Source organism: Suncus etruscus, chromosome 5, assembly GCF_024139225.1.
Source record: "Suncus etruscus isolate mSunEtr1 chromosome 5, mSunEtr1.pri.cur, whole genome shotgun sequence".
Classification (NCBI taxonomy): domain Eukaryota; kingdom Metazoa; phylum Chordata; class Mammalia; order Eulipotyphla; family Soricidae; genus Suncus; species Suncus etruscus.
In genome coordinates this window covers 21775758-21790493 of record NC_064852.1, presented here as the reverse complement: position 1 = coordinate 21790493, position 14736 = coordinate 21775758, and the positions used below count along the sequence as shown (strand labels likewise).

General features: G+C 51.1%; 2 protein-coding genes across 2 annotated transcripts; one reads left to right on the top strand and one right to left on the bottom strand.

Moving 5' to 3' along the window:
- The first annotated feature begins 1759 nt into the window (after nucleotides 1-1759).
- On the top strand, nucleotides 1760-4020 carry PRLH (prolactin releasing hormone). The gene is made up of 3 exons (XM_049773745.1): nucleotides 1760-1828; nucleotides 3338-3444; nucleotides 3793-4020. Exons 2-3 carry the CDS (start codon nucleotides 3345-3347, stop codon nucleotides 3921-3923), a joined length of 231 nt encoding a protein of 76 aa, XP_049629702.1. The 5' UTR covers nucleotides 1760-1828; nucleotides 3338-3344; the 3' UTR covers nucleotides 3924-4020.
- A 999-nt stretch (nucleotides 4021-5019) lies between these two features.
- On the bottom strand, nucleotides 5020-14276 carry RAB17 (RAB17, member RAS oncogene family). The gene is made up of 6 exons (XM_049773761.1): nucleotides 14130-14276; nucleotides 10058-10217; nucleotides 8250-8401; nucleotides 7499-7624; nucleotides 5495-5588; nucleotides 5020-5275 (listed from the first exon to the last, which is right to left on the bottom strand). The coding sequence occupies exons 2-6, from the start codon at nucleotides 10212-10214 to the stop codon at nucleotides 5166-5168; spliced, it is 639 nt and encodes a 212-aa protein (XP_049629718.1). The 5' UTR covers nucleotides 10215-10217; nucleotides 14130-14276; the 3' UTR covers nucleotides 5020-5165.
- Nucleotides 14277-14736: the final 460 nt, after the last annotated feature.

Below are 14736 nucleotides of genomic sequence, written 5' to 3'. Positions count from 1 at the left end.
ATTTATTCACTTGCTCATTTGTTCATTTGCTCATTCATTTACTCCTTTATTCTTCACTTATTCATTCTCTCACTCCTCATTCATTCATTCATTCATTCCCCCATTCATGCATATGTCACTCTTGCATTTATCTATTGGCTCATTGGCTGATTCCTCCATGGACTCACATACCCACTCGGCTCCCAGCACCATAGCAGGACCCCCTAATTTATTTTATCTCCCGTGTGTGCTTCAGGAACCCCCTTCCCCGTGCCTGTGCTTGTGCCTCTCCTGCTGTTTTTTTAGGCTGGTCTTCCTCCCTTTGAACCTGGCTCTAGAAAGTCCACTACATCCTAATGTCCTGGATACATGTCATGACCAGCTACATCTGTCCCCTAAGAATCCACCTGCCCAAAGACTTGGAGTTCACTCTATGCCTGGTGCCAACTCTGCTCTCCCAGAGGCTCAGCCAAGGCCCGTGATTACCCATCATTCCTTTCATTTCTCTAGAGACTTCCCCAGCCACTCTCCTCCCCAGAAGAGAGGCCTCTTCCCACTGACCTTCTCTAAGTTTTCCAGTTTGTGATGATTTTTGTGCCCCAAATCTCATGGCCTCTTCCCACTGACCTTCTCTGGGTTTTCCAGTTTGTGATGATTTTTGTGCCCCTAATCTCACGTGTGGCCAGAGCAAATTGTGTCCTGCTTCACTCCCATCTCCTGGTCTGGCTGTGACTGGAGCATGTGCCATACCCGGTGATGCTCAGGGGTTACTCCTGGCTATGCACTCAGAAATCACTCCTGGCTTGGGGAATCATATGGAATGCCAGGGGATCGAACTGCGGTCTGTCCTAGGCTAGCGTTGGCAAGGCAGACTCCTTACCGCTCCACAACACCTCTCAGGTCCAACAACCACAGTATTTTAGGGTCCACTAACAGTGTCATCAGAGCAAGAGAGTGAGAGAAAGGGGCTGATCCTCCAACTCTGTAGTTGGGGGCGAACACACAAGAAGGATGGGGTGTTCCTGCCTCTTGAGCTTTGAGGAGTGGATTCAGGGCAGTGGTGGGGAAACATATGCTACACAATGCCTGGGACACCCCACCTGGACCTTCTTTCTGGAAATCCCCACATCTGCTGCTGATGTGAGCTAAAATGTTGACCATGGTCTCTCCATATGCATGAGTATGGTGTTCATACATGAGGCTCATGTCTGTATGTGCACACAACTTCAGTGTTTGTGTGTTATTATTACAGCATAATTGTATGCATGTGAATATGGGTCTTCACACCTGATTCTGCACAAAGGTATGTGTCGAGTTGGTCTGTCATGTGTAATCCTGTATACTTGTGAAGCCCACATGGACAGACAAATACATGTGTGCTTTTCTGGGGTTCACACATATGGATCCAAAACACAAGTTGTCACACAGATACACATGCAGATGCTAATAAACACATCACACAGCAATACCCAGGATGCTGCCACCAACTTCCAGTATCAGATACATTTTTTGGCGAGATATCTTCTGAGCAGCATGTCAGCCCCTCAAACCCCCAGCCCCAGTGAGTGCAGAGCACAGTGGGCCTCAGGCAAAGTGAGGCAGCAGCTAATGTGCTTTAAAGCCACTTGGCCAAAATGAAATTATGGAGCCAGGAAGGAACAAGTCATGGAACTCAGGAAGGTTTTTGTGCAAAATAGAAGAAAGCAAATAAAAGAGCCATAGGTCTCCTAAGGCCACTGGGAGGGAGCGGGTGTGGGGTTGGGGTTGCTGTTCCCTGCTCTATAAAAGGAGGCGTTGACATCCTGGCTCACTGCTCATCTCCACACCACACAGCACGGCCTACCACCCAGTGAGTAACGGGGCTAGGGGAACAGGGGAATTTGTGTGCTGGGGTGCCAGGAATCTGGGTATTGGGATGCCCTGGAGCTAGGGTGCTGGTCTCTGGCCCTGGGCCCCATTCCTGGATATGGGTGGGTTCCCTGTGGTAAGCAGGTGGGTCATGGGCTCTATAGGTGGCCCTGCACTGACCCCATACGCTGATCCCAAGTACTATCCCATCCTGTTCTATGTGCTGCCTCAGGTACTTTCCTAGCTGCCATCTCTGGCAGGGCCCTGAGTGTCTGCTTGAGGACCAGGAGTCGACCCAGCTTGCAGGTCGCAGAGGCAAGTGGCTGTCCTCTCTCCCCTCTCTCTTCCCTCCCTCTCTAATCATTCTCCTCACTCCCTTCATTCCCCCTCTCTTTTCTCTCTTCTCTTTCTCTCATTTCTTTTCTCTCTTCTCTCTCATCTTTATCTCTCTCCATCTCTTCCCTCTATCCCTTCTATCTCTCTCCTCTCTATTTCTTCACTCTCCTCCTTTCTCCTCTCTATCTCTTCTCTCTCCTTTCATGATATGGTCTCCATTACCTCAATTCTTGTCCACGATGGGACATGCCAACAGACTTCAGAGCCCAGGAGAGGCATATCCATAACTCAGGTGGGAGCAACGGGTGGATAGTAAAGTCTGGCAGGGGAACCCTGAGGAGCAACCCAGGTAGTGTCCCAAAGAGCTGCAGGCATGTGTGGTTGTCTGCCAGCTCTGCACTTCTACCCAGCAGTTTTGTGGGCATCACTGTGTCCCCGTGCCCCACATCTACAGGGAAAATCCTGCTGCTGGACACCAGGGCTTCCCTGACAGGCACATCTTGGGTACCTGACAAGGAGGCTAGGGTCATGGAAATGAGGGTGCTCTTGCCAAGGACTTGAGCTGACTTACGGTGTTTGGTAGGGGTACCGTTCTCTCAGCAAGCAGGGAATAAAATGTCCTGGCAGGACAACCCAACTCACTATGAACCCACTGCAGATGAAGCCCCCTCACCCATGCACCCACACTGTACATGGAACTGTTGGTGCATGTGCTACTGGTGTGCACATGTGAGTACATGTGGATGAGCATGTGTGTAAATACCACTCATTTGTCACATAAGCACACACAAACATTCACATTCTTCACACGTGCATATAGTCTCAAGTGGACATGGCTTTTACATAGTCTACCCATGAGCATACAGGCACACTTGGAAATTCACTCCCATGTCCCATTCACACAAGCACATATACCCTTCACACTCTTCCCAGAGCACACATGGGCCACTCTGATACACACGCCCTTCTACCTGCATTCTGACATGAACACACAGATACACCACATTTTTACCTGCTGTACATACATATATGCAACCCAGGCATGTTCTCTCACATGTGCTCATCAAATAGGGTTCTTTTATATGTGCACACCCAGACAGACATGGCTTTCTCACATTGCACATTCTACCACTTGGACACGCCGCCCCCCTGACCACCTCTTTTCTCGACCCAGGATAAGGATGAAGATGCTGCCAGCCTCCCTCCTCTGCCTGGTGCTGCTGAGCCTGCCTCTGTGGGGTGCTGGGCGCCGGGGCCCCCCACGCTCCATGGATATCCGCAGTAAGTATGCCCCCTTTGTACCCCCACGCCCCATTCTGGGTCCCTCTCCTTTATTTCTCCACCTGCAGATCAAAGCAGAGCCACCTCCCATCCAGACCACTCTCATGCTCACCCTATCCCCTGCTCCACTGCCCACATATCCCAAGACCTCACTTCTCTCTACCAGGGCAGCCTCTGTTGCACCTGCTTTCCCCTGGCAGAAGCCTGAAGCCTATTTCCTGGAAGCAGCCTTAGAAATAGCCTTCTCCAATCCTTGGGTGCTTTCTGTGGGGCACCAACTTGGGGGCAGCTCCTTCTGGGTTGTGAGTAGCCACTAGAACAGAGCTACCACCTTTCTTCCCTCTGCAGCCCCCGACATTGATGCTGCCTGGTACACAGGCCGTGGAATCCGGCCAGTGGGCCGCTTTGGCCGAAGGAGAGATGCCCTGGAGCACGACCCCCAGCTGGGCCTGAGGCAAAGACTTGTCAACCTGCCCTGAAAGGAGGCACTGGGTCCCCCCAGAGTCACTGAGATGACCGCCTGCACCACCGCCCTTCCCTTCCCCTGCCCCCAATAAAACATCTGCCTCAATAGAATATGTGTCCATGTGTCTTTGTGCATGTGTGCAGTATCCACGGACAAAATTAGTGTCCGTGTGCATGGATGCACACATTTGTGTGGGCACATCTATGTCCATGTGTGGCTTGTGTTCATTTTTGTGTTCATATGCTTGTATGTGCCCTGTACATGTCTATGTCCAAGTGTGTATTCCAGTGTACATGTGTGAATGTATGCTCATGAATTCATATGTACCCTTGTGTACACATAAACACTCTCAAATGTGTGCACATGTGTGTTTACATGCACTCACACATATACAGTCCACACATGTATACATACATGCACACAACGATCCAATTGTGTTTTGAAGGGGTTGGTTATAGAGTAGCTGGGAACCAAAGTCCATACATGCTATAATCATGAACTCCTGCAATGCCAACTCTGGGCGTCCTACAAACACTCTTCTCTCCCCCCTTCCAGTCACCTGCCCCTAGACCAGGCATCAAGCGGCCCCTGGTTGTGGGGATTTCTAGTGCCATTTGGTGTCCAAGAGTGAGCTCAGATTCCACAGGCTTCATGGTGGGTCCTACCTGTTCCCAGAAGAGTGGGACACAGAAAGCAGAGGTACAGAGTCTGTGCTCAGGGACGCCACACCAGAGCCTCATTGTGAGGGACTGTCAGTGGAGTGTAAACATGTTCCTTCAGTGTACTATGGTTTCCTCAGGGGGCTTCCAGTGGGGACACAGACAGTTCTGGAGACGTCCCCATGATCTGGAGGCAGGTCAGAGGTCACCCAAACTCAATCCAGTCCTTGGCACAGAATTGGTCATCACGTCCAACTCAGAGCAGTGTTGGGAGGTGCTTTATTCCGGGGTTCAGTGAGAGACAATGACAGACAGTGCCCTGAAATGGTGGCCTTGGGTGGGAGGACAGGCTTCTCCATCCTTGTGGCCTTGAGCTCTCCACTCCCAAGGAGCCCTCAGCAGGGCTGCATGAAAGGACAGACATCATCCAGAGGTGATACCCTGGGGGCACTGGGCTCCAATGAGGCAGGTGGGAGCATTGGGCTCCATCTTTTGGGATGAGCCAGATTAGCTTGTGTCCCCCACTGCAGAGTTTCATAGTGGTGGGTTCCAATGGGGGCCAGTGGCCCAGGCACCCCTTTTCGGGAAGATGGCTTCTAGTGGGCACAGCACTTAGATTGCCTGGTGGGGGCTCCATCCAGAGGCAGTGGGGAACCCTGCTGGGGTACTGCATCCTTCTGTTCCTCCCTCTGCAGCAGTTCTTGGGCTATGAAGAGAGGGGAAATGCTTAGGGAAAGAAGAATCCCCAGTCACACCAGCCCAGAGTCCCCAAAGGGGCTCAACTCCTCTGCATCAGGATCAGAGGGTCCCAGGGGGCCAGAGAAGAGCCAGTGGAGCCAAAATGCCCACTGCCCCCATCCTCTAGCTGCCCACTCCCCGCCCACTGTCCACTCCCTGTCCACTCACCCCACCCTCTGCCACTCACCCACAGATGTGAAGAGCTCTGTGACCTGGTCCCCCAGCAGGGCAGAGGCCTCCGTAAATAGCAGCCCCTGGCTCTCAGCAAACTCCTTCCCTTCCTGTGGGCACCACACCCAGATTCACCATGGCTCTGGGCTCCTGGGACGCCCACCCCCTGGCCAGGTTCTCTCACTGCAAGTCAGCCCAGGTAGGGGTCCTCTCCATTGTCCAGCTATCCTGAGCTGGAGTTGACAGTGACCTCTATGCAGGGCTCCAAGGAGGCAGCAGTATCAGCCCCAAAGCCTCTCCCATTCCCAAGTGCCCAGGCAGGGCTGGGGAAGGAGAGGCAGAGGGCCCTGCAGCCCTGGAACTGAAAGCTCATTCCTAGGGCCTCTGAGCTCAACTTTAAGTGTTCCTTGGGTGCTGGGCACATACTTCCTCTGCCTCATCTGCTAGATGACTGAGAGGTCTGTAGCCCTGCTCAGCAGGGTCTGTGACAAGACACAGAGGCACACAGACAGACATTCTTTCTATACACACAGACACATAGCAAGACACACTTATAGAGACACACAGACACAGATAGGCACAACGCTTATACATACAGACACATACATAGGTAGAGAGACACACAGAAAGACACACTTACAAAGACACAGACACAGATAGACTTAACTCTTGTACATACAGACGCAGACAGATACACAGAAAGATATACAGAGACACTCTTCTTGTACATACACACAAAAACACACCACCTAGACCAGGGGTGGTGAACAAGTTCTATACAAAGAGCCAAAATTTTAAACTGTGAGAGTCAGAGAGCCACACCACGCAGTGACCTGCCAAAACAGACAAACACTCACACAAAAACATCTAATTTTAACAATAATATATTAAACACATACTGCATTTTGACATTTTGAGTGAGGGTAAAAATCCTGCAGTGATGGTGAGGGTGTGCTACATCCTCCACACTAAGAACTAATGGCAAGATATGACACAACATGTGACACATGGGTCCCCCCACCACCACCGCTTGCTGGCCCGTGCAGTTGTTTCCGAGGGATGGGAGATGGGACTACACGCTCAGAGATCTCTTCTCAGAGGTCCCTCCTCAGAAGCAGCAGAACAAAATCCAAACTTGGCAAAGAGCCACAGTATACAAAATCATGATAAGAGGCAAAGAGCCGCATTCATTCTGGCCGGGAGCCGCATACGACTCGAGAGCCGCGTGTTCGCCACCCCAGGCCTAGACACACACACCTCTCCTAGACACACACCATAAACAGGCACGCCTATAAATCACCTCTTATATACACAGACACTCACCCTACTACAAATACACACCTCACACCCAGGTAGTATACACACATACCTATTACACACACCTCCTATACTAGGGACAAAGAACCCTCAAACCCACACACCCTTCTAGACCCACATACTAACCCCACCCTCATGCTACACCCCCATATCAGTACTTAGTTCCCCCATATAAAGCATGCACATACATATCATATATACTCCCACATATCCCACTCCCCCCCACAATAGTCCCCCCCAGCCCCGTGCCATTTCTCACTTTTGTATTGCTGATCTGTGGGTCCGTCCACAGCAGAGCTATAGCTTGGTGACCAATGAGGAACTCCAAACCCCACTAGGGACTGTACGTCCCCACATGTGCTCTTCAACCATCTGCTGAGTCCCAAGAGAAAGACCTAGAAACCCTGTGCCTGTGGTGCCTGTGCATGAATCTGTGCAAATGTGTCTATGTACATGTGTGAATTGCATGTGCATTTGTGCACATGTGCAAGCATCTGTACACGCACATGTGTGAATTGTCTTGCTTGGCCACATGTGTGGTTTGTTAATGTGCATATGTGTCCGTGTACATGTATGGATTGTGTGCCTGTGAATGTGTCTGCCTGTGTGCCCAAGAGGGATGTAGTCATGATGCCTGTGGCCATGTGGTATGTGCGTTCACATGGGTGCACATGGGTGAGGGGCAGAGGAGCATGTAGCACACCTGGAAGGTCACCTCCCGCTCCGAGCCTAGATCTGCCTTGTTGCCCACCAGCATCACCACCACATCCTCGAGGCTGTTCTCCTGCCTCAGTTCCTGCAGCCAGCGCTGGGCCTGACCCAGAGAGTCCTGGGGGTAGAAGAGGAGACACAGCATGGTCTACTATATGCACATTCAAGCAACCAGAAACGTGGAATGATCCAGCTGCTGCCCACTAGGTATCCACTATCTCAGCCCTGGCATGGGCCCTGAGACCAAACCATCAATGGGCCCTGAATCCTATGTCGGCTGCATCAGACCTCAGAGCACCATGCACACTGCTCTATCCTCCCTGCTCCCCAGATGGTGAGTCTCTTTTAGAACCCTCCTCCTAGAAGCCTTCCCTGCTGCCACCCCAGCTCTGGTGCCCCACTCAACCCCTCCTTGTCTTTCTTCTTCAGGACCAAAGTATGTCCCTTATACTTGCATCTGGCCTGTAGGTTCTGGTAAGGGGCAGGACTCTCTGTACCTCAGAATCCCCCTTCCCATGACACCATTGTCTCTGCTGCCCTCAGCAGAAGTAATTTTGGGAGATGTTTTGGAAGATGAGAGAGGAATAGAATCGTTGTCGAGAGGAAGGAGGCAGCAATCAGGGAAGGCTCCTGGAGGTGACCATGTAGGAGCTGTGACCTCTCCAGGGCACTGATTTGAGAAGTGTCCTGAGCCCAGGGGAACAGAGGGAGAGATGGGCAGAAGGCCCCACCCTGAGCATTACCTTTCGGGTGATGTCATACACCAGCACAGCGGCCTGTGCGCCCCGGAAGTACAGGTGGCAGACACTGTGGTACTTTTCCTGGCCCGCTGTGTCCCAGATCTCCAGTCTCACAGATGTGACGCCCAGACTCAGATCCTTGGTGAAGAAAGCGCCTAAAAGAGAGGCCAGTGGCTCAGAGGGGCACTGTGAGCCTGGGGTGAAGAGCAGAGGAATGTGAGGGTCCACAGGGATGCTGGGGGCTCCATGTGCTTCTAGAACCATGAGCAGCTCGCACAGAATTCTGTAAACTCAGAGCAAACTAGAGCTTTGTCTTGGTGCATCAGGCCCCAGCACCCCTGGGTATGATTCTCCCATACCCCAGTATCCCCAGTGAGTCCTCCATTCCCCCAGTGTCCCCCATTAAGACCCCCACTCCCCAGATCCTCAGGTGAGTTCTCTCCTAATACTCCAATATGGCCCCTTGTTCCCAACACCCAGGTGAGGCCTCCCAAGTCCCCACCCCCAGCATCTCTGAGTGTAGCCTTTCATCCCCTCAGTATTCCTGGATATGGCACCTTGGTTGTGCTCCCCTGTCACCCCAGCACCCCCAGGTGTGACTCCGTGGAACAACTACCCTAAAATCAACCTCACCCAGCTTAGATATGTTTTATAGCAATTACTAACACCCTGGACAATCCTAGGTGCTTCTCTATGTAGGGTGACTGTGAGTAGTCTGTGAGTGTCCCACTATTCTAGCAGGCTGGAAATAGAGGCTCACAGACATCTGCTGAGCTCCAGAATGGATGTGTGAATAAATGAGTGAGTGAGGGAGGAAATGAGTGATTGAAGCGATGAGTGAAGAAATGATAAGTGAAGGGATGAATAAATAAATGAGTGAAGGAGTGAAGAGTAAATAACTAAACGAAGGAATAAGTAAGTGAAGAAATGAGTGGGTTGAAGGACTAAGTAAAGGAATGAGAGTGAAGAAATGAAGGAAGGAAAAAATGAGTGCATAAAAGATTAAATGAAGGAGCCGGAGCGGTGGCGCAATTAGAGGGCGTTCGCCTTGCACGCGCTAACCTAGGCTGGACCTCGGTTCCATCTCCTGGCATTCCATATGGTTTCCCAAGTCAGAAGTGATTTCTGAGCACATAACCAAGAGTAACCTCTGAGCGTCACCGGGTGTGGCCCAAAAACAAAAAAACTAAAGAATAAAAAGACTAAATGGAGGACTCAGTGAAGGACTGAGAGTAAAGAGATGAGTGAATGAAGGAAAGAATGAGTCGATGAATAAGTGAAGGAAGAAATGAATAAGTAAAAGAATAAATGACTGAATGAGTGAGACAATGAATAAAGAAATGAGTGATTCAATGAATGAATGAGTGAATGAATAAGTGACTGAATTCAGAAGCGATATCTCCTTGGGGCCAAGTGCTCAAGCCAGAACAAAACTCTGACTGGTTAGGAAGGGTCTGCCCTCCCACACTGGCCACACCCTGGGAATGAAGGGGCACAGCCTAACCGATGTCTCCAAAAGCCTCAGGGAGCTGGTGCCACCCCCCCTAAAGTGAAGTGTAAGGTTCTGCTCCTGACCTCATCTTCCTGCTCCCTACCATTATTCTAGCCAAGCAGGGAAACTGAGTCAGGGCAGAAGGCGGGTTCTCTGGATAAACTACCATGGAGGCATGATCCTCACACAGTGGGCCCTTCTGGAGGGGAGACCAGACCCCAGGGAACCACAATGCACCCCACCCCCAACCCCATTCATACCAGCCAGGCTGGGCTCTGTTGGTACACCCCAGCAGCCCCAGTCTTGCCCTGGCACTTACAGCCCACTGTGGGTAGCAGGTCGCGAAATTTGTCCCTCACATAGCGCAGTGCTAAGCTGGACTTGCCCACCGAGCTGCTTCCCAGAAGCACCAACTTGAACACGTGGGGCTGGGCAGGGGCAACCGCAGGCTGGGAGGGCCCAGCTGCCTTTGCCATGACCTGCAGGTGACATGGTGGAGTGCAACATCTGTAACCAATTATCTCAGCCAGGTCACCCAGCCCAAAACCTAGCTCCACGCACATGCCTTCTCATCCTGGGTTCCAGTCAGGGACAAAGAGATATGGACAGGACATGTCTCCTTCACTGTCACTCTTTTCCCCACATACCCAAGTCCTCCAGAGGGGCTATGTTTGGATCAAAGTGACCATTTCCCCAAAAATGCACCTGGAAAATGTAGGTATTCCAGAAACATTCACCTAATTGGACTCTCTACTTAAAAATCCAGAGTCTATGCACCCACTGTGCTCCACCAAGCAGAAAAGAGCACCTCAGCAAGCTGGATCTGGACAAAGGCACTTGCATGATGCATATGGGCAGCCTGGGAGATGGAGGATCATACTTAGGGCCTTAAGTCTGTTCCACAGCCACTCTCTAGCTCCCAGTGAAAGATGTTTAAGGGGCCGGAGAGATAGCACAGTGGTAAGGCGTTTGCCTTGCATGCAGAATGTCACTGGTTCAAATCCCGGCATCCCATATGGTCCCTCGAGCCTACCAGGCGCAATTTCTGAGCGTAGAGCCAGGAATAACCCCTGAGCATTGCCAGGTGTGACCAAAAATACAAAAAAAAGAAAAAAAAAAGAAAGGAAAAAAAATGTTTAAGATCTCATCACTTTAATAAGTGATGATGCTATAAAAACAGCCCCTGTAACTTAAAAGGGAAGCCTGGTGGTTAGAAAGGAATTTCAGGAAGAAACCAAGGGAGAACCTTTGGGTTGGGGGGTGGGCCAGGGAGCCCAGGCCCCCTAACCTAGTCTAATATGCATCAGCCAGATGTACATTGCTCCTCTCTCTCTCTCTCTCTCTCTCTCTCTCTCTCTCTCTCTCTCTCTCTCTCTCTCTCTCTCTCTCTCTCTCTCTCTCTCTCTCTCTCTCTCTCTCTCTCTCTCTCTCTCTCTCTCACCCTGCATAGCAGTTTGACCCCAGAGCTCCAGGCCCCACCTCGCTGAATTTTGCTCTCATTCTCTCTGTTTCTCTGTTTCTTTTTTTTTCTCTCTCACCTCCTTCCCTCCCACCCCTGACAAACATTAAATGAATATTAAAAGGCTTTTCTTTCTTCTCTCTCTCTCTGTCCAACTGCTTCATTTCATTACAAACCTCCATTGGGGTTTGTATCTTGCTGCATTTATTACATAAGGAAGAAAAATATCCCCCAAAAGTCTCATCTCCCTTGTAGCCTGGGTGCATCACAGCCAGGAGTGGTGGGGACTGGGTAGTGGGAGGATAGGAGGGGCTGTTAGGAACAGGCTACCTTCCCTCACTGTCCCCAGGGTGTCAGGCCTTCTGATGGCAAAGGACACGGTGCTAACATGGGCACCAGCATCTCCAGACACCAGCCATTTGGAACTTCCCATATGACAGAAGGTCATGGAACAAGCAGAAGCTCAGGGGAAGCCAACTCCCAATATAGAGGGTTAACACCTTTGAACAGACTCCCAAACCCACTAGACGAACCACAGATTCAAAGTGCTCTGGGGAGTTAGGCTGAATGATTTTGTTCATCATAATGTGAACATTCAGGCACGTCCCAACAAAGCGCATAGGTGTTGGGGGGGCACTTATCTCCTCCCCCACAATCATTAGCTGTACAAGATGTTCCTATTGTACCCACAATTCCTTCTCACCTCTGTCCCCCAACACCAGCTAGGTGTAATCCCAGGCATCCCACAGTGGCATTACTAACTCTTCGGATTTGAGCCAGTGCAATTTCCCTGTTTTCTTTTCTTAGAACCCAGCCCCACAGTACTTCCCCCAGCTGGCTGTGTAAACTGACCCTCTGTGGCCCTGAATGGGGTTCCTGGAGCGCCATGTCCCTGGCAGCTCTGGAGCTCCACAATTCTGAGTCTGTCTGCATTGAGGCCCAGGAAAGAAAGTGAAGCATAATGTGCAGCGATGCTCCTCCATAGGCTTGTCACTTGGTTAGTGTGAGATCCTGAGCAGGGACCCTGCTGCCCACGACACCCACCAAGCAGTACTGATGTGCCCAAGAGGCCCTGAAAACCTCCAGCAGAGCACAAACTGGCCTGGAGCACTTGGACTTGCCTCCAGATCAACCCACATTAGAATGTTCCCAGGGAGGTGTGCATGCTGGTGATAGGTGGCATAACCTGGGGTGTCTGTGATGTCAGGAGGGCTGGACTATGGCCAGACCCATTCTTTCCAGGAAATGCATTCTGAAGTTCCTACCTTGCTGCATTTATTACACAGAGAAGGAAAATCTCCCCAAAAAGTCTCATCTCCCTTGTAGCCTGGGTGCATCGCAGCCAGGAGGGGTGGGGACTGGGTGGTGGGAGGATAGGAGGGGCAGTTAGGAACAGGCCACCTTCCCTCACTGTCCCCAGCAAGTGGCCTCAGCCACTGACTGTCCTGCTGGCCTGCAGGAATGGATGGAGTAAAGAAGGGGTTTAGAGTCCCAGGGTCTAAATCAAATGAGTTAAGTACACACTGAGCTAAGTATTCTTGTTTTTGTTCTTTGTTTTGGGACCACACCCAGTGACGCTCAGGGGTTATTCCTGGCTATGTGCTCAGAAATTGCTACTGGCTCAGAAATTGCTACTGAGTCACTGGAGGATCAAACCACAGTCTGTCCTACATCAGCACGTGCAAGGCAAATGCCCTACTTCTTGCACCACCGCTCTGGTCCCAAATATTCTTGGAGTTAGATGTCCACCAGGGCCTCCTGTGTCCTCTCATCAGCCCCTCCCTGTGCCCCCAGCTCTGCTCTCTGTGCTCTGATAGATCCTCTATTCTGAGGGTCCCAGACCCCGAATCAGCCCCTACTCCAGCTCTTGGAAGATATGGGAGAGAGCATAGGTGTTCCTGCACATCAGAGGAGGCTCTTTCTCTTTGGGCCTCTGTCTCCTCCAGGCAACAAACACAAGCATGTGTTTGAGGGGGCCTGCTAGTTGTTCACCCAACATGTCTAGGCCTCACCTGGCAGCTCAGGACATGCACACCCATTCTTCCAGCACCTGAGTCAGCTGAGGCAGAGTTGGGGACACCTCTTCCCTCCCATATCTCCCCCAGGGTCCAAAGTTAGACAAAGACCCAAATTTCAGCAGGATGTGGTTCCTTTTAGAACCTTTTCAATTGAAGAGCCCCAACAAGAAATCTCAGATCCCAGACTCTTCCTCACTCTGCATTGTGGGTTATGAGGCAACCACACGCACACTGACATGAACACTCACAGATACAGACACACATGCAAACATACAGTCACAGACAAATACACACAAACCTACAGATGTAAGCATTCAGACAGATCAATATGGATATACACAACATAAACACATAAAAACACGGTCACAGATATAAGCATATACTGATATGAGTATACATACACAGATACGAACACACATAGATAAATGAACACTCACAGATACAGACATACAGAAGAACACTAACGAATTCAGAAACACAGAGATATGAAAACATAGGAACAAGCACTAAGAGATGCAGACACACAGAGAAGAACACACAGGTACAGTCACAGAAATGAGCACACAGACCACATAGAGATATAAACACTCACAGAAACATACACACAGATATAGACAACCAGAGATATAAACACTCACAAACATGCTCCAGATATAAATAGACACACAGTGTATTATGACTCCATGTGCCCAGACTAGTCACTCCCAGCCCCAGCAATCCCCTGTCCAATGCCCAGCATTTCCCCCAGATCCATGGATGTGGCCAGTCTCACGCTGAGGCTGGAAACAAGGTCCAGCAGGTCACACAGGCTGGAAACAAGAGCCAGCAGGTCACATGGCTGTGGGGCCACCCTGAAGGGTGTCCCCAATCTGGGTCCACCCCCAGAGCCTTGAGCTCCCCTCACAGGGCTTCACCTCAGTGGTTTGTTGCTAGTCCCAAAGCAGCAGCCAGGAAGGAAGGAGGAGGAAGAGGTGGAGGCATCTCCAGCCCACCCGGCAGACGTCCAGCCAACCTTTGCCCCAGGGACTGAAAGAAAGAGATGAGGCAGGACTTCCTGCTGACCCTTGACCCCCAGGATGGGGAGACTCAGGTGAGGCTGGGCTTCCTGCTACTCTCACTTCTATCTGAATCATACACAAAAGGCCTGGCTCAGCAGGACCAGGCTGGCTCATGCTGGGCGTGCCAGCATTAAGCATTATTGGGGACACTGCAGAGACAGGAGGGGTCATCCATAAACCTGGTTCCTGGGGATGGAAGCGCCAAATCTGTTAGATTTCTCTAAACTCTGTGAGGCCAAATCTTAAGGCAGCTGATGGTCACCCCTCATTGCTTACATCTGGAATAAGATGACACCTCCAAGCAGCCTCCACAATGCTCACCCCTAAGGTGACACCTCCCAGGACAGCCCCTCCCTGAGTGCTTCCAGCTAGCAGGAGGGGACAAGATCCTGACTCTTAGGTATTGGGCCCATGATTTTCCCCTCCCCTGTACCCTCACAAGGAGCCATGAGTCTGGCTGGGC